Raw genomic sequence first — 23,170 nt, forward strand, 5'->3', positions numbered from 1 at the left:
CTGAACACTCATTGAATGCAATGTGCAGACACCCCTTTTGTGTACACAGATTGTACATGTGTAGAATGTAATCTGTGGTCATAGGACGACCAAGAAACAAAATGCTAAAATGACAGTAAAAATGTGTGCAATTAATAAGAACACAGTAGAGTCAAAAGCAGCCATTTGTGAATACAGAGAGACAGTATTATTAATGAGATTGAATATTTTTGATTAGATCAGGGGGTAGCTTCAAACCGCTAGTTCTTTGTGTCTGGCAATACCATAGAACATTTATCTAAATCCCTTTTCTATGAGAATTTCTTATCAGTGGCAATTAGGAGAAAGGAACTTTAAAGGAACTTTAATCAGAATTTCTAAATTATTCTGGAAGCCCTTCTTAGAGACAAAGTTATTGTCATCTCACAGAAGGGGGAAAAGAAAGAAAGAACCATGCTAATGAATTGTATTAACAGAACACTTCTTAAAGCTGTGGTATAGCTGGAAGTGAACATAATCTTAAGAAGTATAAGCGGCTGATCTCATTCTAGCAAAATTGCTAGTAATGCGGGGGGGGGGACAATAAGCAAGTCTAAGGTGACAATTATCTTCTCTGGAAAGCTTGCAGACATTTTGCAAAGTACAGGGTTGATGGATCGCAGAGATGAGGGGTTATTTTTTCTGGAAACCATCCAGGGCCCACATGCCAGTGATGGTTGGGGCCAGTGGCTAAAGTAGGTAGACATCAGAGGTGGATTTAGGGCTGTGAGAATGGTTCCCCCACACTGGGCACTGAGCTGAGGAGGGTGGCATGCCACAGTGTGTCACAATTATGGCATTGTGCACATACAGAACAGAAGGTGAGAAATGAGTGGGGGCACTGATTTTTGGGCTCACACAGGGCGCCGCTGAAATTCGAAAGGCCAAACTCTATGCTTGCTGACATTTAGACAAACAAAAAGCATTTTCAGAGATCAAGGACTTTGCAGGCCAGGCAAGAATACTTAAGAAAGAACTGAAAAAAGGGTGGTGATGAGTGCAGCTCCAGTGGGTGTGTGGCCTGGATAGAGCCCAGAGGGCCAGAAAGACACATGGGGGTCCATTTTTGGCCTTCAGGTCTAAGGTTCCCAGACCTTTTCAGTACTAATGCCAAGCTATTTTGCACCCTAGGCAAGGCTAACTATTTGCATCCCCAATGTTTTTCTAACTTCAATTTTCAAAAACAGATGTCTTATAGAAATGATAAAGTTCTTCAAAAGTAACATATTATCAGGAATTTATAATATGTAACAAAAATTAATCTGTATAAAGCTGTGCCCCTCAAAGGTCAGTACTGCACCCCTCTGAGGTTTCCGCCCAAGATGGCTGACTCGCCAGCCTAATGAGAGCAACGTCCCTGCCTGCTGTAGTGCAAAATCACAGGGTATGGACTAAAGGTACACAAGGCCACCATATTTTCAAAGCTAAGCATGTCTTCTTATGGCCTGGATAGGTGACTCCCTGGAGACTACATCTATGCCACTTTTGGTTCCAAGATGGAACAAAGGCATGCTATAATTATAAGATAATGAAGACGTATAATAACATCACTCACAACTTTATTTGGGGGTGGTTTTGTTCCAACTCAATTAAGGAGGAAGTCTCATGTTGCTTTCCTCCAACAGTGGGAAGGTATTTGCTCTTCACCATGTGGCTTGTTTTGGCTAACTGGCATGGGGTAGAAGGTTAGCCACTCTTCTGACTCGTCCTCCTTCTTTGTAGTGGCATCTTGCCCTCCTACCCTTGTGTAGTGGGGGCTTATCCAGATGCCATTCACAGTTAAGTAGGAATTTGGGGGGAGAAGCCTGATTGGCTTTTGATAAATTCTATTTTCATCCCACCCATATTCAAAAATTGTTGTGCTTCAGTGCAGTTCCAGATTACTTTCACATTGTGAGCTGCTCTGCCCCCATTCCAAAACCTCACACTATCCCTGATTCAAACCCATCAGCTTTAATGAAGTCCCCAGAAGTGGCTATTGGCTTGACAAGTCATTCCATCCTCCTCCATCTGAAAAAAAGCTGCATTGGAAGAACCACATGCAACACGCATTGTACAGAACTCCAATTAAAATTCTCAGATTCAGGAAGCACTTTTGTGTATATTGGTTGGGGGGGGGGGAGTTGCCCAAAATCTAAACACTTTTCTTCTTTCTTTCCAGTGCTTTCAATGCTTTATATTTCAACCCAGTTCACGTAGGCAGCTCTTTCATAGGAGACAGTGGAATTTATTCCGAATTCACTGCTATGTATCAAAGAGCACAATTTAGGCCTGTGATGACCTCAGTGACCTTGAGCTTAGACTTGGATTTTCCTACCCCAGTGCTCTCATTTCAGCCTTTTCCTTGCCTTTGCTTTTAAGGGATGTGGTGGCTGCTACACTCTGTGGGCTGCTTTGTGTATGTATTTAATATCGTTGTGAAAAGAAAGAGAAAGAAGTGCTTCATAAAATACCCAAAGATGGTTCCGAACTTGACATGTGGCCATCCAACCAAATCCCTAGGTGGATCGAAAAGATGGCATTCCTCTTTTTTAAAAAACACTTTTATTAAAAAAACATGCTGCATAGTTGGTGATGGGGAGGAATCTAAATGCTTGCATAAAAGGACTAGAAAGTTGAAATGGTGGGGAAGGGAGTTGCAAACTATCTATATGCAGAAATGTGTCCCTTTGCAAGGTCACACTCGTTTATCAGGTTTATTAACCTAGAATAAAGAAAAGCGATGACAAACTTAAAAAGCAGAGGCATCACCTTGCCAACAAAGGTCCGTAGAGTTAAAGCTATGGTTTTCTCAGTAGTGATGTATGGAAGTGAGAGCTGGACCATAAAGAAGGCTGATCGCCAAATAATTGATGCTTTTGAATTATGGTGCTGGAAGAGACTCTTGAGAGTCCCATGGACTGCAAGAAGATCAAACCTATCCATTCTTAAGGAAATCAGCCCTGAGTGCTCACTGGAAGGACAGATCCTGAAGCTGAGGCTCCAATACTTTGGCTCCCTCATGAGAAGAGAAGACTCCCTGGAAAAGACCCTGATGTTGGGAAAGATTGAGGGCATAAGACGAAGGGGACGACAGAAGACAAGATGGTTGGATAGTGTTCTCGAAGCTACCAGCATGAGTCTGACCACACTGCGGGAGGCAGTGGAAGACAGGAGTACCTGGCGTGCTCTGGTCCATGGGTCACGAAGAGTTGGACAAGACTAAATGACTAAACAACAACAAAACCTAGAATAAATATATGGCAGTGCCCACAATTCTGGATTAAAAGAATAGAATTGCGTGCAAAATGTTAGATCTTTACCATCTTCTGCATTGTATGTCAGCTGTCTATTCTTGGTGAACATTTCTAGAGATCAACATTTCTGGTGAATCTGATGTGGCAAACCTGTGGCCCTCCAGATGTTGTTGGATTAAAAGTCGCTTCATCCCTGATCCTTGACTGGAGCTGATGAAAGTTGGAGTTCACCAACATCTGCAGGGCCACAGTTCTCCACCTCTGCTATAGACACTTGAGGGTATTTCCTGGTTCAAATCCAGTGGTGGTTCACCTGTGGATTTGTTGGATCTAGTTGTTTTTGGACTCTGGCTCTCTTCATCTCTGACCATTGGCCATGCTGGCTGCAGCCTATAGGAGTTGGAGTCTACTAACATATGGAGGGCTACAGCTTCCTAGCACCTGAACCAGGCATTGAAGCCATCCAAAAGCATGGGTAGGCAAACTAAGGCCTGGGGGCCAGATCTGGCCCAATTGCCTTCTGAATCCGGCCCGCGGACAGTCCGGGAATCAGCATGTTTTTATATGAGTAGAATGTGTCCTTTTATTTAAAATGCATCTCTGGGTTATTTGTGGTGTTTTTACATGAGTAGAATGTGTGCTTTTATTTAAAATGCATCTCTGGGTTATTTGTGGGGCATAGGAATTCATTCTTTTTCTCTCTCCAAAATATAGTCTGGCCTCCCACAAGGTCTGAGGGACAGTGGACTGGCCCCCTGCTGAAAAAGTTTGCTGACCCTTGATCCAAAGGAACAGATTGGCTATGAGTACAAGACAAACAAATAGGGAGCTCTGTTGTTCAACACAGAAGAATGAACTCATGTGACTCATGGCCACAGCATGTTGTGAAATAATTAGACCAATCATGGAGGACAGGTCTGCCAATAGTTATTATGCACACACTAGCTAAGAGTGGCCTTGCAGACACTGCTGGGCTACAACTTCCCTAATACCAGATGACTGATCATGCTAACTAAGGCTGAGGGGAGATGGAGTTCAGCAACATCAAGAGCACACCAGGTTATGCACCCCTAATTTAATTAGAGGTCTTATTGTATTGTTATGCAGTGTTCTTTTCTCCCTGTCGCCTATATTTTTTAAGTAAAATGAAGAGGGAAAAGGAGAGGGAAGAAATTGGTGGGATTGCTGCTCTGGAAGATCTTAAAACCACAGGCATGAACATCACCACAAGACAATGAGCCAACGTTTAACAGGCGCGCAAGTGTTAATCAGTCCTCGGTCTTCCAATCTTCTTGACTTGTCCGCCTTACTAGTTGATTTCACTTCATGTGATCCTGTTAATATCTCTGCACTTGACTTAAAATCAATCATTTCTGTGCATCTTCAGCTGATACAAAATGCTCCAATTTAAATGCATTCCTCTCACTTTTGGAAGCAGATCCATAATGCAGAGCTGAATCTCAGTGTCTCCCCAGCCCACTCCATCCTCCCTAACATATATTTCACTCAACAATTCATAAAAAAAACAAACTGCCCTTTAAAACTACAATCACTCATATATTTCAACAATGTGTTCAGTTTCTACATTTGAGTAATTATACTTCAAAAAGCAAAGCTCTTATCAAATAGCTACTAACGTGCGCCATCCATCTTAAAACCAGTTTGCTGCAAATTAATTTTTCTCTTTCCCCAAACCTGCAGTTCATAGTGACTAATTTCAATGATATTTTCTCTGCAATTCATATTTTGCTAAAACTTAAAATGACAAGTAAAGGCTGAGCATTCCATTTATTTTCCCTCTTCAATTAATAGAGCAATTAAAATAAAGGGTGTAAATGCAGCTTAATTGGGTTGCCATGGCCACTAATTGCCTGATTTCTTTCCAAATAGTGTGTTTTAGGTGGAATCAATCTGCAGTAATTTAATTTCAGGCATCATGATGTATATAAACAGGTTACGGCAGATGGAAAGACAACTCCTAACTGAATTATTAGGCAGCACTTTCTAGTTATTTTGCTTGCATCTTCCTCATATCACCTGTCATTTTCTCTGCATCAAACATGGAGACTGGAAATGAAGATTCACAGAGCTCCAGGAGGGTAATTAAGCTCACCTCTATTTGTTTATCTGCAGCATAGATAGATAGATAGATAGAGAGATAGATAGATAGATAGATAGATAGATTAGATAGCATTATCTTCTTAGCTGATCTCTGACCACCCAGAAGGTAAGGTGAAGAAGCCAATTCATGTTCTCCTTTGTAGGCATGAGAGAGTGGGCTTCCATGTCAGTTTAAATAGCCCCCCCCATGCAAGTCCATGGCATACACCAATGTGAGGGACCTTTTTCAGTCTGAGGGCCACATTCTCTTCTGGACAACATTCTGGGGGCCACATGCCACTAGTGGGTGGGCCAGAGGTTTAAGTGACAGAGCAAAATTGTACAGTAGGCTGATTTCTACGCACACTCACACAGCCTTCTATGTCCCTCCATCCCGACAAGCAAGGGGTAGTATCAGAGTTCAAGGGAACATTCCAGCCAGGCAAATGAACATGAGGAGGGTGTAGGGTGGGGGTGGTGAGAGGTGTGGCCTAGGGAGAGTTCTGAGAGTCAGATGTGGAGTCCTGGATGGCCACATTTGGCCCCCAGGCCTGAGGCTCTCTAACCCTGTCATAAACCTGTCATAAGCCCCCAATGCTGTGGTCAATGGGAAAGTGTGTGCCTGTGTATTCTCTGCAAATGGAGATTTAGACAAGCCCACAAATGTCATTAGCCTGCTGGCAGGGCAGGGACAGAAAGCTCTGCCCTTCCAACAGCAGCCCTCTGTACTTCTCTAATGCATGCAAAGGAGGGAGCTATCTTCACACCCACCTGCACAGAATTCCTAGTCGCCTATGACTACCATAGGCACTTAAATGCAAACCCGCTTTAGTTTGCAGCTACACTCTGCACAGATGTAATCTTAAAAGAGAAGGGTTGTAGCTCAGTGGTAGAGCATGTGCTTTGCATGCAGAAGGTCCCTGGTCTCAGGCATCCCCAGGTAGGACTGGGAGAATCCCTTGAGTCTGAGACCCTGGAGAGCTGCTGCTGTGGATGACACAGAGCTGGATAGACCAGAAGTCCAACACTCGGTACAAGACAGCATCCTATGTTCTTATTCCCCCAGCCCACATTGGTAAATTGGGAAGTTTGCGCAACTTTTCTCCTCTTTAAACAAGCCTTCAGTTGATTTATCATATGAGTTCTAGTCAATTTGTCTTATCAGTGACATTTGCATATATTTGCAAATGGGTAAGCATACTTCTGGAGTAAGATGCATAGCATCTTTGTTTGCGGATGATGCATGCGTGTGTCACAGCAAGCATCATCTTGGAAGAGGCATTCCATCCTGTGTGACAGAAAGTGGGGGTGGATGGGGAGAGAATACCTGCAGTGTGACAAATAACTTGCAAAAAAGAAATCAATATAAATCTGCTGCCTGGTAACTTCAAACACATGTTAAGTAAACTAAAAGCCTTTAACTGATAAACTGCTTCAGCAGTGTGAAATTTGAAATCTTATTTAAGTTCAAAGCAATACCTTTAAAAAAATAATACACAAAAGGAAGAAGGGTCATAGCTCAGTGGTGGAATATCTGCTTTGCACGCATAAGGTCCTTAGAATCCACAGGCAGGGCTGGAAAACTAACCCCTACTTGAAATTCTGGAGGGCTGTTCCCAGTCAGTGTGCAGACAACACTAACCTACCGTATTTTTCGCCCCATAAGACACACTTTTTCCCCTCCAAAAATGAAGGGGAAATCGGGGTGCGTCTTATGGGGCGAATGCCTGCAAGCCTCGCGCGCCCGGCAGGAGGTCCCACCGGGTGCGCGAGGCTTGGGGCGGCAGCCTGTCGCCCGAAGCACGGGGAGCCCTCTGGAGGGCTCCCCCTGCTTCGGGCGAGTGTCTGCAAGCCTCGCGCACCCGGCAGGAGGTCCCGCTGGGTGCGCGAGGCTTGGGGCGGCAGCGGACTGCTTGCGCGCACCTAGAAGCTTGGGGCGGGCTGAGCTCAGCTGGCCCCAAGCTTCTCGGTGCGCGCAAGCAGTCCGCTGCCGCCCCAAGCCTCCCGCACCCGGCAGGAGGTCCCGCTGGGTGCGCGAGGCTTGGGGCGGCAGCGGACTGCTTGCGCGCACCTAGAAGCTTGGGGCGGGCTGAGCTCAGCTGGCCCCAAGCTTCTAGGTGCGCGCAAGCAGTCCGCTGCCGCCCCAAGCCTCGCGCACCCAGCGGGACCTCCTGCCGGGTGCGGGAGGCTTGGGGCGGCAGCGGACTGCTTGCCGGCATGCAGAAGCTTGGGGCGTGCTGAGCTCAGCACGCCCCAAGCTTCTAGGTGCGCGCAAGCAGTCCGCTGCCGCCCCAAGCCTTGCGCACCCAGCGGGACCTCCTGCCGGGTGCGGGAGGCTTGGGGCGGCAGCGGACTGCTTGCCGGCACGCAGAAGCTTGGGGCGCGCTGACCTCAGCTTGCCCCAAGCTTCTGGATTAGCGCAGCGCACCTGGGGGGGAAATAATTTTTTTTTCCTTTATTTCCCCCCCCTAAAATCTAGGTGCGTCTTATGGGCCGGTGCGTCTTATGGGGCGAAAAATACGGTAGATGAACCAATGACTTAATTAAATATGGCAGAATCCTATATTCCTCTGATATTTTGCTTTTCTGTCATCTATCTATCTATCTATCTATCATCTAACTATCTATCTATCACCTGCAGTTGTGCTCAGGCTGCAATCTTATGGTTCCCAGGAGGACATGCCTGAGTCAGTAGGATCTTGTCCTTCATAGATGGAATAGTTTGTCCCCCTTGCATCTGTGGTGTCCCTGCTCCACTTTCAGTGCACTGATGATGGAGAGGACAAAATGAGGCATGTCTGGGGCACACCAGGGCAGATCAGTGGAGGTTTTTGATTTGCTAGTTCCAAACATGCCACCAGAATGGGGGGGGGGGGAGAGAAGTATGGCAATTTTGGAGGGAGGGGGAAATCATAAAATTATCTTGGGGACTGAAAAAATAAAGAAAGGCCACCACTGCCTCCACCTTGGTGATGGCCACTAACTTGGATGATTTTAACAGAAGATTAGACAAATTCATGAGGGATAAGGCTATCAGTGGTTATGAGCCACGATGACTAGGGACTCAGCTACACTTGTTGATTATATCATTATAAGTATGTTATAAACATGTGACACCAGATGGTGCTATAGAGAAGTGATCTGTCATGAATAGAATTTTTCATTAAGAGCTTTTATAGCTTTTTTTCTATAGCATTTTAAAAAATCCAGCTTAGGTTCTATTTCCTTTGTTGGCAGCCATATGCCTCTGAATACCAATTGCTGGAAAACACAGGAGGGGAGAGGGCTCAGGTCCTGCTGGCAGGTTTCCCACAGGAATCTGGTTGGACACTGTGAAAACAGGATGCTGGACTAGTTGGGCCAATGGCCCCATCCAACTGGGCTCTTTTTTGTTCAAACACCTCCCCATCTTTGTGTTTCTCTGCCTGTATATACCGTATTGGCCTGAATATAAGCCAAACTTTTTCTCCAAATTCCGCCCATGAAAAGTCAAAGTGCAGCTTAAATTCGCAACCTTACAAAAATTGGCTTTTACGATATTGCTGCTGAAACAGACCTATGGTAAAACTGAACAGGTGTGAGTGCCTACAGAATTATAAGGGAGCGGCTTATATTTGAGTATTGCCTTTTTCTCTTTCCCCTCCTTGAATTTTAAAGGTGTGGTTTATAGTCGGGCCAATACGGTAATCTCCAAAGCACAATATATGCAAGTATATCTAAGGCTGTCCATAGCAACCATGGATTTCCTTTGATGTATTCTGCTGCTACAGCTCCCACCAACAAGGAAGCAAATCACTTTTAAGCACACGTGAATATGTATTGAAATTTGTTTTCTCTCAGTAGCCTGAAACCTCTAATGCTTTCTGAGTGTTGCCTTTGGCTGTTCCATTTTCAATCCACTCCCAGATTAAACATGGTTTGATCCACTTTAATGTGCTAACTGCTTCGTGGAAGTTCCTTCAGAATTTAATTTCTCCCTTAATAGATTAGAGCTTCTGTGTCCACATAAGCCTTTAATAAAAAAAAGGGGGAGATAAGAGTACATACACTACAGATAGTGCCTTGACCTTTACAGAAAGCAAGAGACTACAAAGCAAATTAGGACATTCATTGAGGAGAGGGTTATAAAAGGGAGATCCCATCCACAGAAAAGGTCACATTTTATTATCTATGAAATTAAATACTGTGCTCCATCAACTATTCAATAGCAAAGATTTTTCCAATAAGAGTTTAAGGAAGCAAGTCTGTGCACACTTACCCAGGAGTAAGTCCCATTAGACTCTGTGGAGCTCAGTTCTGGCAACATAAGAAGAGCCCGCCTCACAAGGACCAACAAGATACTTCTGGGAAGCCCACAAGCAGGACATAAAGATAACAGCCCTCTTCCACTCACATTCCCCAACAACTAGCTTAGTGTACACTTAGTGTAGACAGACATAATCTGTCTTTGTTTTCATCACCCAGAACTGATTGGTGTCCCCAGCAAACTTAGCCATCTCCCTGCTCACCACTTGATTCCAAATGTTCTATGAGTGAGCTGAAAATTCCTCCCAGTTGACTTATTTCCAGGATTTTTTTGCATTTCATGATTAGTAAGGTTGCAATGGGACGCGGGTGGCGCTGTGGGTAAAACCTCAGTGCCTAGGACTTGCTGATCGTAAGGTCAGCGGTTCTAATCCCCGCGGCGGAGTGAGCTCCCGTCATTTGGTCCCAGCTCCTGCCCACCTAGCAGTTCGAAAGCACCCCTAAGTGCAAGTAGGTAAATAGGTACCGCTTTATAGTGGGAAGGTAAACGGCATTTCCGTGTGCGGCACTGGTGCTGGCTTGCCAGCTGCAGCTTTGTCACACTGGCCACGTGACCCGGAAGTGTCTTCGGACGGCACCGGCTCCCGGCCTCTTAAGCAAGATGAGCGCGCAAACCTAGAGTCGGACACGACTGGCCCGTACGGGCAGGGTACCTGTACCTTTTTTTAAGGTTGCATTTCAGCTGACTGAAGATCTTTAGTTAATACAAATAATAATGCGCGCTCTCGCTCTCTCTCTCGTCACTATCCAAGTAGATAGTTCCACCAGCCCAAGACATTTTACCTGCATAATGGAACTTCTCTACCCTCTCTTGGGCCAGTCACACTTCTTTGAAGTCTCTCAGCCCCACTCACCTCACAGAGTGTTTGTTGTGGGGGAGGAAGGGAAAGGAGAATGTTAGCCGCTTTGAGACTCCTGAAGGGGAGTGAAAGGCGGGATATCAAATCCAAACTCTTCTTCTTCTTCTTCTTCTTCTCATGCTCCATAAATCTTCTCTGGAGGGTTGGAGGAACCACTGGGACAGGTTGACATGTCACACAGTCAGTGGTTAGAATGGGAAAGTTCCATTGTGCAGCTAAAACTTTTTGCACGAGGGATATTATTTAGTTGGAAACACCCTGATAATAATAATGAAGATGATGACGATTATGATGAATCAACACAACTAACTGCAATTTTAGACTCTCCTTGAGGTGACACCTATGGGACTGATTTTGGGAGAGTGGATGTGGAGGCTGTCATTATGACCTCTTGCCCTTCAAATTTTACCACTATACCACTGCCTAGCAGGACTCATAGTCAGGAAGCTTTCTTAGTCCCACTATCTGAAACTCTTTCTTTGCTGATTTTGAACTCAGGGCATTCCGCATGCTGAAAACGGGCTCTGCCATTAAGTCAGGGGTCCTCCCAAGAGGGAATGGGCCTATCTGTTAGTTTCAGTTTCTCTGAGTTTCTCACTGTTCCTAGCTTAAGTTCAGTTCTCGAAATTTCCACATTGATTTAGAAAAAGAAAGCTCTTCTTGAAAATTCAGCAGCTTCCTGCCAAATACACAAGTTTGTATGTCATGTTGACTAACACAATGCATTTCTATGTGCATTTTTGCACACAATACTTTGCTGGAGAATTGCACTGAAAAATTTGGAGAAGCAAGGATTTCAAAGGGTGGCTGTGTTTTAATTTGCATGTTGTTTCAGAAAGTCTGAATTAGGTAGGTAGGTAGGTTCATGTTTGAATGTGGCCTGGATCTAATCTCCCTCCCATCCCAACTTCCTAGTAATATTGAAAGGACAAAAAACCCGGTATGTTAGCACTGACATTTATAGATGCCACTGCCCTCCCAGAGAGAGCAAAGTATTTCCATTTGATACTCTTTCAGTTAATTTAACCTTCTCTGAAAGATCTAGGAATCATTTCATACTTGCTTTGGATTATTCAAGCGCCAGCCTACATGCATTATGTAGCTCATTGGGAACATAATAATCTTGAGAAAATTAAGCATTAGTGTTGGTTGGCTAGGAAAATTATAGAGGAATAATTTCATTGCATTCGTGCCTTAAGTTTGGTCACAGAATGACAGAGATCAACAATATTCCTTCAAGGAACCAAACCCAGTGGAGGGAATTGACCTAAGCTGATGCTAAAGCGCACCATCACAAATCTTGAGCTAGTCACTTAGTGAACCCTGAACAGGACCATCAGCTTGCAGCTGGTTTCCGTGAACTGCAGGTTAAGCTACCCTGCTATTAATAGTCAATATGGCACTAGCTGCAGCTTGAGCTCAAGTAGCTGAACATTGGATCATCCATTCATCACAGTGTTTAAGTTACTGACTTGCACACAGTCAGTAAAACTGTGGAAATGTGTGGTCCTTCAAGTTATCTGTGAAGGAGAACAGTGAAGGCACTGATGTGCAATTCTCAGAAGCCAAAAAGGCTCTGGATGGAATTGTGGATCTAATTGTACACATAACAGGAGCCCTGCTAGATGGGACCAAAGACCCACTTTGGTTTGGCTCCCCCCCAAACAACAACAACAACAAACCCACATGGCACTACGTGTACTTACTTAGCTGTATCAAAGTGAGGCATTATTAAAGCAGATTAATAGCATACACTCAGCGGCAAGGAAGGAGACAGATGTAGCCCAGGAGCCCTTACAAGGTGAAGAAGGATGGGCAGCTATAACGCTGGTCCAGGGGCAAGGTTCACATGTCCCAGATAAGTAACCTGAGTTGCAGGGCTGCACAGAATCTCTGCAGTTGTTCCAGCAAGTTCCCCAGCCTACCTGACGAGCTTTTAAGCAGTGGCAGAGAATGTCCATCTACTCATGAGAATTCATTGGAACTCCTGGACTAAAGTTGAGTGCTATGTCTAGAGGGATGCATCTCCTTTGAAGGCTGCCTTTCTGCTGTAGTTGAGAGGTGGGGAACATTAGACCTGTGGCCAAATGCAGCTCACCACATCTATCCGGCTCCCAGAACCCAACCCTGGACTCCAGCACTGCTCTACATACTCCTTGAGTGTCTTTGCTCAGCTATGATTGAGTCCTTGAACTCTGATAATGCCTCTTGCTAGTCAGCAAGGAGGACAGAGACAGGTGTGTGGGCTAGAGCAGGGGCAGAAACTAGCCCACTCTAAAAGGTTAACACTGGTATTTCCAACCCCATCCACGTTTGCTCCGTGCCCTACCCACAGGTGGCATGTGGCTGCTGGCAGGTCATCCAGAAGTGAAAGCAGCCTTGGGTCTGAACAGGGTTCCCCCTCCCTGCTGCAGTCATTGCTCCAAGTGTCTGAACATTCATCTCCTCCTAATACCAGCTTCCTACACATTGCTTTGCAAACAGCAACTTATGGTTCTAATCACATTACAGCTAACACAAACACTCGACAAAAGATGCATTATCCAAAACCAACAAATGTGGAATGCGGAATAATTTCAATAGCATTTCTTTAAAAAAAAAAAAAATGTCTCCCACAGAAATGGCTCTGCGAGAGACGTACATTTATGAATATCCGAGTAAATCACCATGGCAAAGGGGACCTTCTTCCTGCTCTCCGTTTTGCATTTTAAAGCCATATTCTTGTCAAAACCTTGCAAATGTTCCCTTGTACTGACTCGTGCAATATGAAAAAGATGGTAAAATTACCCTCTTAAAAAGAGCATTTCACAATTCATCGCTGCAGCTAAAAACCAGCTGCATCCCCGAGAAGTGTTAAGCATATTAGCTTTTCTAACATTACACACAAAGCCCTTATTTATTTTGTGCCTTTCAGCTGTTCAGGAAAAGGCAGCATCTCTCCTTCCCATCTCAGGCTTTAATGTGCGACAAAAGTAACTTGCAATGAGTTTTCATAAAATCCTTCCAATTTAGATTATGTGCGACAGAAGGAACCTTAATCCACAAAATATGTTTAAAATATTGCATTTTAACAAGGGGTTTTTAATTGTCTTTTCAATGTAATTGCTATTATACATTAAATGGGATAGTCTCTGGTGTGTCAAGCTAGTTATTGGAACTGTGGTGCTAGGGGCTTGAAATCATTTCTTGGGGAGGGGGCAAAATTAAATCTGTTAATGCTAATATATCCAACCTCCTGAGGACTGTAGACCTTTATTTTCTTCAAGAAATACATCCTCACAATGGGGATGGTCCTTTCTAACAGAGTCAAAGCTGAAAAGCAATCTCTCAAATGACAATCTTTTTGAGAACATTTCTGAGATTTTTCTTTTGCTGGATCCACTGGAAAAAGAAGACGGCCACTTTGCAAATGTATAATAGATGGATGAATGAAGGCAAGACACATTGGCTGCTTGTTTGTGAATGGATGTGCATGAATGGATATGGAAACATGGGAAACTATCTCACACCAAATCAGACCGTTAGTCCATCTAGCTCAGTATTGTTCACAACAGGGGTGGGGGGCCTTGGACCTCCTAGATGTTGCTGAACTCCCATCAGCCCCAGCAAGCATAGTCAATGACCACCAATGATGCTTTTGTTGAGCTGCTGCAGTCATCTAGTTTGAAAGCTTCTCAATGGGACATCTAGTTGGCCACTGTGAGAACAGGATGCTAGACTAGATGGGCCACTGGCCTGATTCAACAGAGCTGCTCTTAATGATTCTTCAGGAAACTGTGACATACAATGAATGGGATGAAAAGCATGTCAACCAACCACTTTCTTCTTTCATCAATTGCCATTACTCACCATTATCTATTGCCAGTAAGTGTGCAGTGTACACATTGTTGATAACAAATGGTGATTCACGATCAAGGACACCCCTGGTGCGAATTGTACCATTCGTAGGGTCAATTTCCAACCATTCAGCTGGATCTTTGTTAATGGAGTACCTAGGGGGGAAGAAAACAACCCAATAATCAGCTGTGAATTGAGTTCAATTAATACAGAACTTACCTTGAGCACAGGCACCATGGGGCTCAATTTAGAGGCTTCACACTTTGAATTGCAGTTCCCAGTTTCACAAAGCAAGGAGAAAAAAAATGCATACCACTCCAGCTGTTTATCAGATACCTTTCTGAAATGTGCAATCACCACTGGCCATATAAGAATTTGAGTTTACAAGAAAATGACACAGGCAACCCCCATTACCTAGCCATTAAGCAAGGCAGAAATTAAAGATCAGTCAATGGACACTTAATGAGGGATGTGATGTGGCAAACAAGTCACAAGAATGAAGTCAAGTGAGGGTCAGTTCAGACACAAATTGTGATCTTGTATGACATGTGGACAATCCATCTATCCATCAAACAGACATCTATTGTCTAGAATGGGGAAGTTATACATATCAAGGGCTGGGAGCATTAATGATGGACGTGTGCCACATGACACTTGTACTGTTTGCATTAAAGGGCATCTGTGCCCCTTGTTACCTGCCATTTTTGACATTGTTTTGTATAATTTCACACACTTGTCTGTCTCTCATTGTCATCATAACTTGCTGATTTCCATAATGTGGAAGACTAACTGCTGAGAGGTCTGTGTTGATTTGGTAACTGGTTGGGATGGAAAGATGGTCTGTAGCAAGAAAATAGTTCTTTTAGGCTCTGCTTGAGTACAATGGGGTCACTGGAAGCTGCATTACACTGTGTCAGACCATTGGTCCATCTACACCAGGGTTTCCCAAACTTGGGTCTCCAGGTGTTTTTGGACTACAACTCCCATCGTCTCTAGCTAGCAGGACCAGTGATCAAGGATGATGGGAATTGTAGTCCAAAGACAGCTGGAGACCCAAGTTTAGGAAACCCTGATCTACACTGAATGGCAGCAGCTCTCCAAGGTTCTAGGCTAGGGTTTCTCTACTTGAAGATGCTGGGAAGTGATGTGGGACTTTCTGGATGCAAAGTAGATGCTCTCCCACTGAGCTATGGCCATTCCTGGAGCCTTTGGTCCACGAAGAAAATTCCAACCAGTTACCAAATTGATGCAAATGTGAAGCACCTATTGACTGAATGAAAGTTGGGTGGTTTGTAATATGCATGTAGTCAACAGGTGGAATTGTAAATCGTTTCCTCAGAGATTCCTCCTCCACTACACAACCACAGCCATACACTTTGCATTCACTGTGTTCCTGACACCAGCCTTAAATGTCCAAATTTTGATCTTTCTGTATTAAACAAAAGAAATCAAACCACTGGCTCAATATGACAGATACAATCTGGAGTCCCTACTTGTCATCCCAGGAGAAAGTTTATCTTTCTGGAATAAGTTGGTATCTTCCAGATATATTTTTTATATATACATATATAAAAAGTAATACCAAAATGCTTGTGTGTGTGTTAGTGTGTGCACATAGACACATAAACACAAGACATAAAAATACCATGTTAAGTTGCATACGCACCATGAATTAGGGGTAGGGGACTGGATCCTGATGCCTGCCTCTCCCCATGGGACACATTGACAGGTTGCCAGGGCCATCCAATTGTCAGTCACATGACATCAATCAGGTGAAGCATTTCCCTTTGCAGACCAGCTGGATTTCAAACCTTATGGGCAAAGGCAGCCAGGCTCTGTAGGAAAGAAGTTCCTTTGCCTACATAATTTGATTTCTTCAAGCTATGCAGGCAAAGGAAGCTTTGTCCTTCGCAGCTGTTTCCCTTTGCAGGGAAATCAAGCTGAATTCAAGGGGAAATGTTCCTCTGCAGACCAGCTTGAACTCAAGCTGAAAGAGCCCTGCAGCTAATCTAAGGCTAAAATAAATGCGTTGCAATTTATTTATTTACAAACATTCACAAACTGTATATACATTCACAAACTGTTCATTTTTTTAAAAAAACAAAACAAAAACAATGTGGTGTATAAGACACCCACTCTGGGAACGGGTGGCTTTGTGGGGGAATAGGGACCACCTAACAAGAGCAGTGTGGTGTAGTAGTTAGAGTGCCTGAAAGTAAACTGGGAGACTAGGGTTTGTATCCCCATACACTTATGAAACTCACTGGGGCAGTCATTGCCCCTCAGCCTAACCTACTTTGCAGGGCTGCTGTGGGAATGAACTGAGATGGGGACAACCATGTATGCCACCTTGAGCTCTTTGGAAGAAAGGCAGGATATATTCATTTATTTTGTAAAATTCATACACCGCTTGATTTTTTAAAAAACACACACAAAATGGTGAACCTTACTTACGGATGACATAAGCAAATAAATACACTTTCAGCACCCGTATTTCAAGTAATCTTTGGAAAAAGCCATGATTGTTCAAAGCAGAGTAACAGAGCTTTTAATGTAGGGTGCAGACCGGGTCTAACCTGGGCCTCGACATTGATGCAACTGGAACATTATAGGCACAATATTTATGGTTGATGAACAAAGGCACAGTAGTTCTGATGCCATCAAGACTGTGTCATCTATAGCAACCCTACCCAGTCTGTTAACATCTCATTGCTACAAATGAGGCTGTTGTTATTGGCATCCCAGGAACAAGTTGGCCCCATTGGGAAAGGGCAAAGAACACAACAGATGCAGCCGCTAATGAATAGTGAATGATGCAGTCCATCAACTCTGCCTATACTTCTGGGTTAATAACCATTTAAAGAGTTTATCTCCCATGAAAATGAGTTATCAGAATAATAACAATGCTCTTAATTAATGCATACTATTCCTTTGTTCCTTAAAAAAATAAAACAAGAGGTAGCGTTGAAATGAGAAAGAAAGGAATCAAAACAGAAAAAGGCTAGGTGAATCAAGTCCCAGGCAGAAAATGCTCAATTAACCCTAAAACAATTTGATTTAAAAATAAATAAATCAGCACCTCAAGTTTATGACATCTGAGGAACAAGAGGTTCTAACAGATCACAATACATTTCCCAACTGTTCCGCAAAGGATTGCACTTCAAAGCTGAAGTACGTAAGGCACAATTTGACAGAGCATATTGTTGTTATTATATTTAAAAAATAAATAAATACCAGAAATATTACCTATTGTAAGTGAATAATGCTGCTTAACTAAGACAATGGTTCTCTGTTGGTTTATTTTTTATAAATGTAAATGAGAGTTCTGTTAGTGAAACAATGCGGAGAAAAGGGCTCATGGTAGAGAAAATCACATAAAATAATGACAGTTACAGATAGGTAGCCGTGTTGGTCTGCCATAGTCAAAACAAAAAAATTCCTTCCGGTAGCACCTTAAAGACCAACTAAGTTAGTTCTTGGTATGAGCTTTCGTGTGCAAGCACACTTCTTCAGATACACTGAAACAGAAGTTGCCAGATCCTATTATATAGTGGGAAGGTGGGGAGGGGTATTACTCAGAAGGGTGGTGGGAAAGGGTGATTGGCAGATAGCTGAGATGAGCCTGTTGACGACTCTTAACGACTGCAATAGGTCTTACAGGAAAAAGCAAGGGGTGAGAAGGTGAGAAATGGCTTTGTCATGTATAATGAGATAAGAATCCAATGTCTTTGTTCAGGCCAGGTCTCTCCATGGTTTTAAGTTTGGTAATGAGTTGTAATTCAGCAGCTTCTCTTTCCAGTCTATTTCTGAAATTCCTTTGTAGTAAAACAGCTACTTTGAGATCTTGTATAGAATGTCCTGGGAGATTGAAGTGTTCTCCTACTGGTTTCTCTGTCTTGTGATTCTTGATGTCAGATTTGTGTCCGTTTATTCTTTGGTGTAAGGTTTGCAACCTCTCCTGGACAATGACAGTTCTCTTTCTCAAGCTCTGGGAGGAAGACCTTTCATTGCCTACAGACAGCCACCCAATCTTAAACAACTCCTAACCCACAATAATACTACAACCAGACCTAACACGGACACTGGCACCAGAGCCTGCAATAAACCCAGATGCCAACTTTGCTGCCACATACACCCGGACAACACCATTACTGGCCCCAACAACATCACACATACCATCTCGGGACTGTTTAATTGCTCATCGTCTAACATTGTGTATGCCATCAAATGCCAACAGTGTCCTTCAGCTCTCTATATTGGACAAACAGGCCAAACCTGTTTTTTTGTTATAAAATAATGAAACTGGGACTAAAACAACGATCCCCCCCCCAGACATGCAGATGCCCCAGTTCATATTCCTGTGTTTCATAATGTACATATTCAGCTTCCACTGACAGCAACAGAATACCCTGCAGGGCTTACATATAATAGGCAGCAACTTTGGAGGCAAGAACTACATGAAAATCATGCATAACTCATTTAGCAGGAGACAAACAACACAAGGCCACTTTTTTGGGTGGGGGAGGGGAGTCAGGATGCCCTTTGGGGGGTTTCCAGGAGTGGGTCCTCAAATAGGGGTGGTTGGGTGGTTAAACCTATCAACTTCTTAGTTTCCTTCTGAGTTTCTCATTACCAACCATAGGTTCAGTTCTTGACATTTCCACAAGTTTGGGACTCCCTTTTTAAACAACAAAAAAGGCCTCATGAGAATTCATCGATGTGATTTTTCCCCTACTTAGCACATTCTGCGTGCAGATTTGCCCAATATACTCATTTTTTGCAAAGCGCTTCCCCCTAATCCAATCCATTTTTTGCATGTTGCTTTCATTAATATATGCATCTTTATGTAAGCTTTGTGCTAGTCTACAAATCTTTTTTTACACATATTTTGTCTGGAGAATGCCATTGCAAAATTCAGGGAAGTATGAATTTTAAAGGGTGGCTGTATTTTGGTTCTCATAAAATTCAAGCTGAGCTGAATTGTCCCTTCCTCTGGGCAAGTTATGCTGCTTTCAGGACCACTTCTTGTGACATATTTTGTTCAGAGATCCAGATGCCTGCCTACAAAATTCACACTTAATATTTGAAGCGGAAAAAATGCACATGCATGTATAGTGTGGGTTTCCACTCACAAAGTATAGCTTTAAAAAGAGCCCTGCTGGATCAGACCAATGTCTCACTTGATCCAGCATCCTGTAATTACAGGATGCCTCTTGGAAGCATAAAAGCAGGGCCTGTGTGCATTCGCATTCTCCACACTTGTGATTCCCAGCACTGGTACTCAGAGGCATATTGCCTCTGATAGTGGATGTAGAACATAAGACAAGCTTGTTGGATCAGGCCAATGACCCATCTAGTCCAGCATCTTGTTCACACAGTGGTCAGCCAGATTCCTGTGGGAAGCCTGCAAACTGGGCAAGAACACAACAGCACTCTGCCCAACTGTGATTCCCAACAACTGGTATCTGAGTCACAATGCATCTAACAGCGAAGGTAGAACCTATAGCCATCATGACTAGTAGCTCCTACTCCTTTGCACCACACTGACCTCTCCCTTTCCTCCTCACCTGTACAGCTGCCTGCCTGCCAGGAAACTAGGGTAGTGGCCTTGCCCCATCAAGCAAGCTGCTTCTGATGTATACTTTGCAATGTGCTTTCCGCTCTCAGATATAGAATGTATAATGAGAAACAGCCCTTGACCTCAGTCCCTTGTCCATAAAACAGCAATAACATGTTTCCACTCGAGGGGGTTTCTGCAAATGCTAGCAAAAAGCCCTGCGAACAGTAAACATGTTGCATTAATGCTGCATAATAATTTCAGTACCCCAGGAAAAGGGGGAGAGCAGTGTACATATTCCCCTCTTCCTTGCTGTTGATGGAAAGGTACCTCTTTTATTTTAATATAGTTGCTCACACTATCACCACCGACTTCTGTACCACCTGTCACTGCTATCTTGTTTAATCTTCTTTTGTGTGATTGAACAGGGGCTCTGTCAATCTCTTGTGGTTTCTTATTAAAGTTTAAGACACCTTTATGCAACAACAAAGAATAAAAGTTCTTAATCAAGAGTAGGCAGGATGCATTTCAGGTGGTTATTTACAACTGGTGTCTCAGAGTAGAATTATTGCTTTTTGAAGAAAATAGCCTTAAAAATATGAACAGTTTTTATTTAAATTCTATTGACAGGAATATTTATAGACCTCCAACTCATATCTAGATCTAGAAAGGTGGTGTACAATGAAATAATTAAAATATCATAAAGTTAGGGAGGAAAACATAAAGTGCACAACGAATGACTGGCATTGAATAAAAAAATAATTCTCTAAAAATGCTAGGCTAAAGAGATAAATTTTCTGCAGGTGATGAACTACCAGGAGGGTCGGTACCTACTTGATTTCAATAGGAACAGTCATACAAATGAGTGGTGCCACCATGCTATAAGCCCTGGTTCATGTATGAACCAAATGAGCATGAAATGATTGTGGGGCAATAAAGAGGGCTTCTCCAGATGATCACAGTGATCTACTTATTAGGTTTGTTAAGTTTATATATTCCTTGCACTGCAAAAAAACCTGTTAAAACAATTTGCAACCAAAGTGAAAGTACAATAATAAAAAATCACAGAAGAATGTTAAAAACGTAAGCCAGAATACAGTATCTTAAAAGGGATCATTCTCATCAGAACCACTAGTGCCAGCTTATGATGAACATAAATCCAGGGCAAACAGCCAATCATTGGTGCTGCCCAGATGGATGGACGTAATATATATTATCATCCAAATGAAGCCCTGGCTCAAAATTTTACATCTGCACTATTCTTGGTATTAGCATGTTTTGGGAAGGTTTAAGATACAGTTCTGGGTATGTCTTGTGTTTCATCAGATGCTGCTTGCACCCCAATAATAACTAGTTTTGCTCACTACAAGTCAGAAATAAATCATCATGGCAACCAAAGCCATTTCTGCTTGCTGGCAGAGGATGCAAACTGTTTAAAAGGCCATATCCACAAGGCTGTTTGCCATCTACACCCCATGGCAGTTGCTGACACCTCGGTCATATGGGCAGATGATGGTTTGCTCCAAGCAGGAACAATAAGAACACAGAAATCTAATCAGCACCACCACATGTGCCAGTGACATAGACTAGGAATGTTCAGAGCCAGCAGCAGTGTAGTCATAAAGAGGTTTGTGGGAAGGAGGATAGGTGTATTGGCTCATGCCCCTATGACATGCTGGCCGAAGAAGGAAGATCTGGGAAGCTGCCAATCAGTGGGAAGGAGTGGTCTTAGCACTTGGAGTCAACGGAGAACGATAGCAAAAATGAAGCAAAAATTAGTTCCACCAGCAACACAACAGGGCAGGTGCCAAATCAGTGCTGATAAACCATGGGGCATGGCCACGTCTTCCTGCTGAGAATATTATTTGATTCCTACAATCAGTCAGTCAGGAAAACCTTCCAGTAATATATTTGGAAGTGTTTGCTTACAGAATGTGACAATTTTCAAAAAATCAACAATAACTTTGCTGGATCAACGGTTCATTAGTGGCCAGTCAGATTTTCCTATCCTTTCTCCACATGCCTCCATCAGAATGCAAGAGTCCTGCTGGATCAGGCCAGTGACCAGTCTCCTGTTCTCACAGTGGCCAAACTGTGGGAAACCAAGAAGCAGGACTTGAGCATCAGAGCACGCTCTCCTCCTGTTGTTTCCAGAGACTGGTATCTGGAAACTTTACTGCTTCTGACTGTGGAAACAGAGCACTGCCATCATGGCTGGTCACCATCAATAGCTTTCAAAGCTATCCAAGTTGGTGGCCATCATTGCCTTTTGTGGGAGCAAGTTCCATAGTTAAACTATGCAGTGCATGATTTTTTAAAAAGCATACAATCCACGGAGCAATCGTGTCTCCCGATATTTTGAAATCACTTAGAAGTTGCTTCTTCACAGTTCCTTCTGAGTTTTTCCACTTCATTTACTGATATAATTCAGCATCAACAGTAGTAGCAGTAACATTAGCTTCTTGAGCAGGGTGGGTGGATTATTGACTGCAAGATAGCAACACTCAAATCTATAAAGACAGCGTTTAATCCAATTCTGCCTTGCGGTTTCTTGAACAGATCCAATGACTTACATGTGATCTTCTACCATGTGCTCCTTATTCATTGTGTTTACTGCTAGACAGAGGATGTGTTGAGTCAATAAAGGTGACACAATACAAAAATTTTAGTTTTGGTAGACAAAACATGGGAGCTGCTGATAAGGCATGCATTATAACTTTGTTATCTTGAAGCCCATTGCTACTAAACAACTCCATGTAAAAGCAGTAAAATATAAGGAGGGGCCTTTGCAAATGTTGCCTTTCAGAAGTGTTGCCTGCAATGTCATCCTGTTGCTATTTTTAGAAAGACACATCAAATCAAGGAAATAAAGGGACTACACAGCTACTTTCCCTTGCGCCCCTCCCCTTCCTGCTTTATATCAAAGCCAGATATTTGCAGTCTTTTCTTTTTGTGTGTATCCAATTCAACAAGCTCAGCATAACAGGCCATCATTCAAATGTGAGTGTTTGGACAGACATCAGTAGCTGACCACTGTGCTGCCTTTAGAGTCTGCCATGCACCTGTTTTGATGATCAGCGAAGACCCCATGGGCAGATAAATGAATTAAAGGTGGTGGCCACAGAACATGCTGAGGTTTAGTGCAACTTGTTTGGTCCTGCACAAATGTTCCACATTTCCTTTGTCCCATTCTATGCACGAACACAGAGAAAGAGCTGTGGTGTTGTCAGAACTATCCAATTGCACATTATGAACTC

General features: G+C 43.3%; 2 protein-coding genes across 4 annotated transcripts in view; one reads left to right on the forward strand and one right to left on the reverse strand.

Annotated features, from left to right (window-relative positions):
- The window catches only part of SDR42E1 (short chain dehydrogenase/reductase family 42E, member 1), a 986,520-nt gene that overhangs the window by 146,521 nt on the left and 816,829 nt on the right, over window positions 1-23,170 (forward strand). The gene's annotated exons all lie outside the window — the stretch shown is intronic.
- Window positions 1-23,170, reverse strand: part of CDH13 (cadherin 13) — a 671,588-nt gene that overhangs the window by 24,457 nt on the left and 623,961 nt on the right. For all 3 annotated transcript variants that reach the window (XR_014528541.1, XM_083513633.1, XM_083513634.1), the window contains exon 11: window positions 14,369-14,511. Coding sequence is in view for 2 of the 3 variants with exons in the window: in XM_083513633.1 (XP_083369759.1) it covers window positions 14,369-14,511 (143 nt within the window). In the remaining variant the exon portion in view is untranslated. The remainder of the gene's footprint in view (window positions 1-14,368; window positions 14,512-23,170) is intronic.

Source organism: Podarcis liolepis, assembly GCF_965112155.1.
Source record: "Podarcis liolepis genome assembly, chromosome: 7".
Classification (NCBI taxonomy): domain Eukaryota; kingdom Metazoa; phylum Chordata; class Lepidosauria; order Squamata; family Lacertidae; genus Podarcis; species Podarcis liolepis.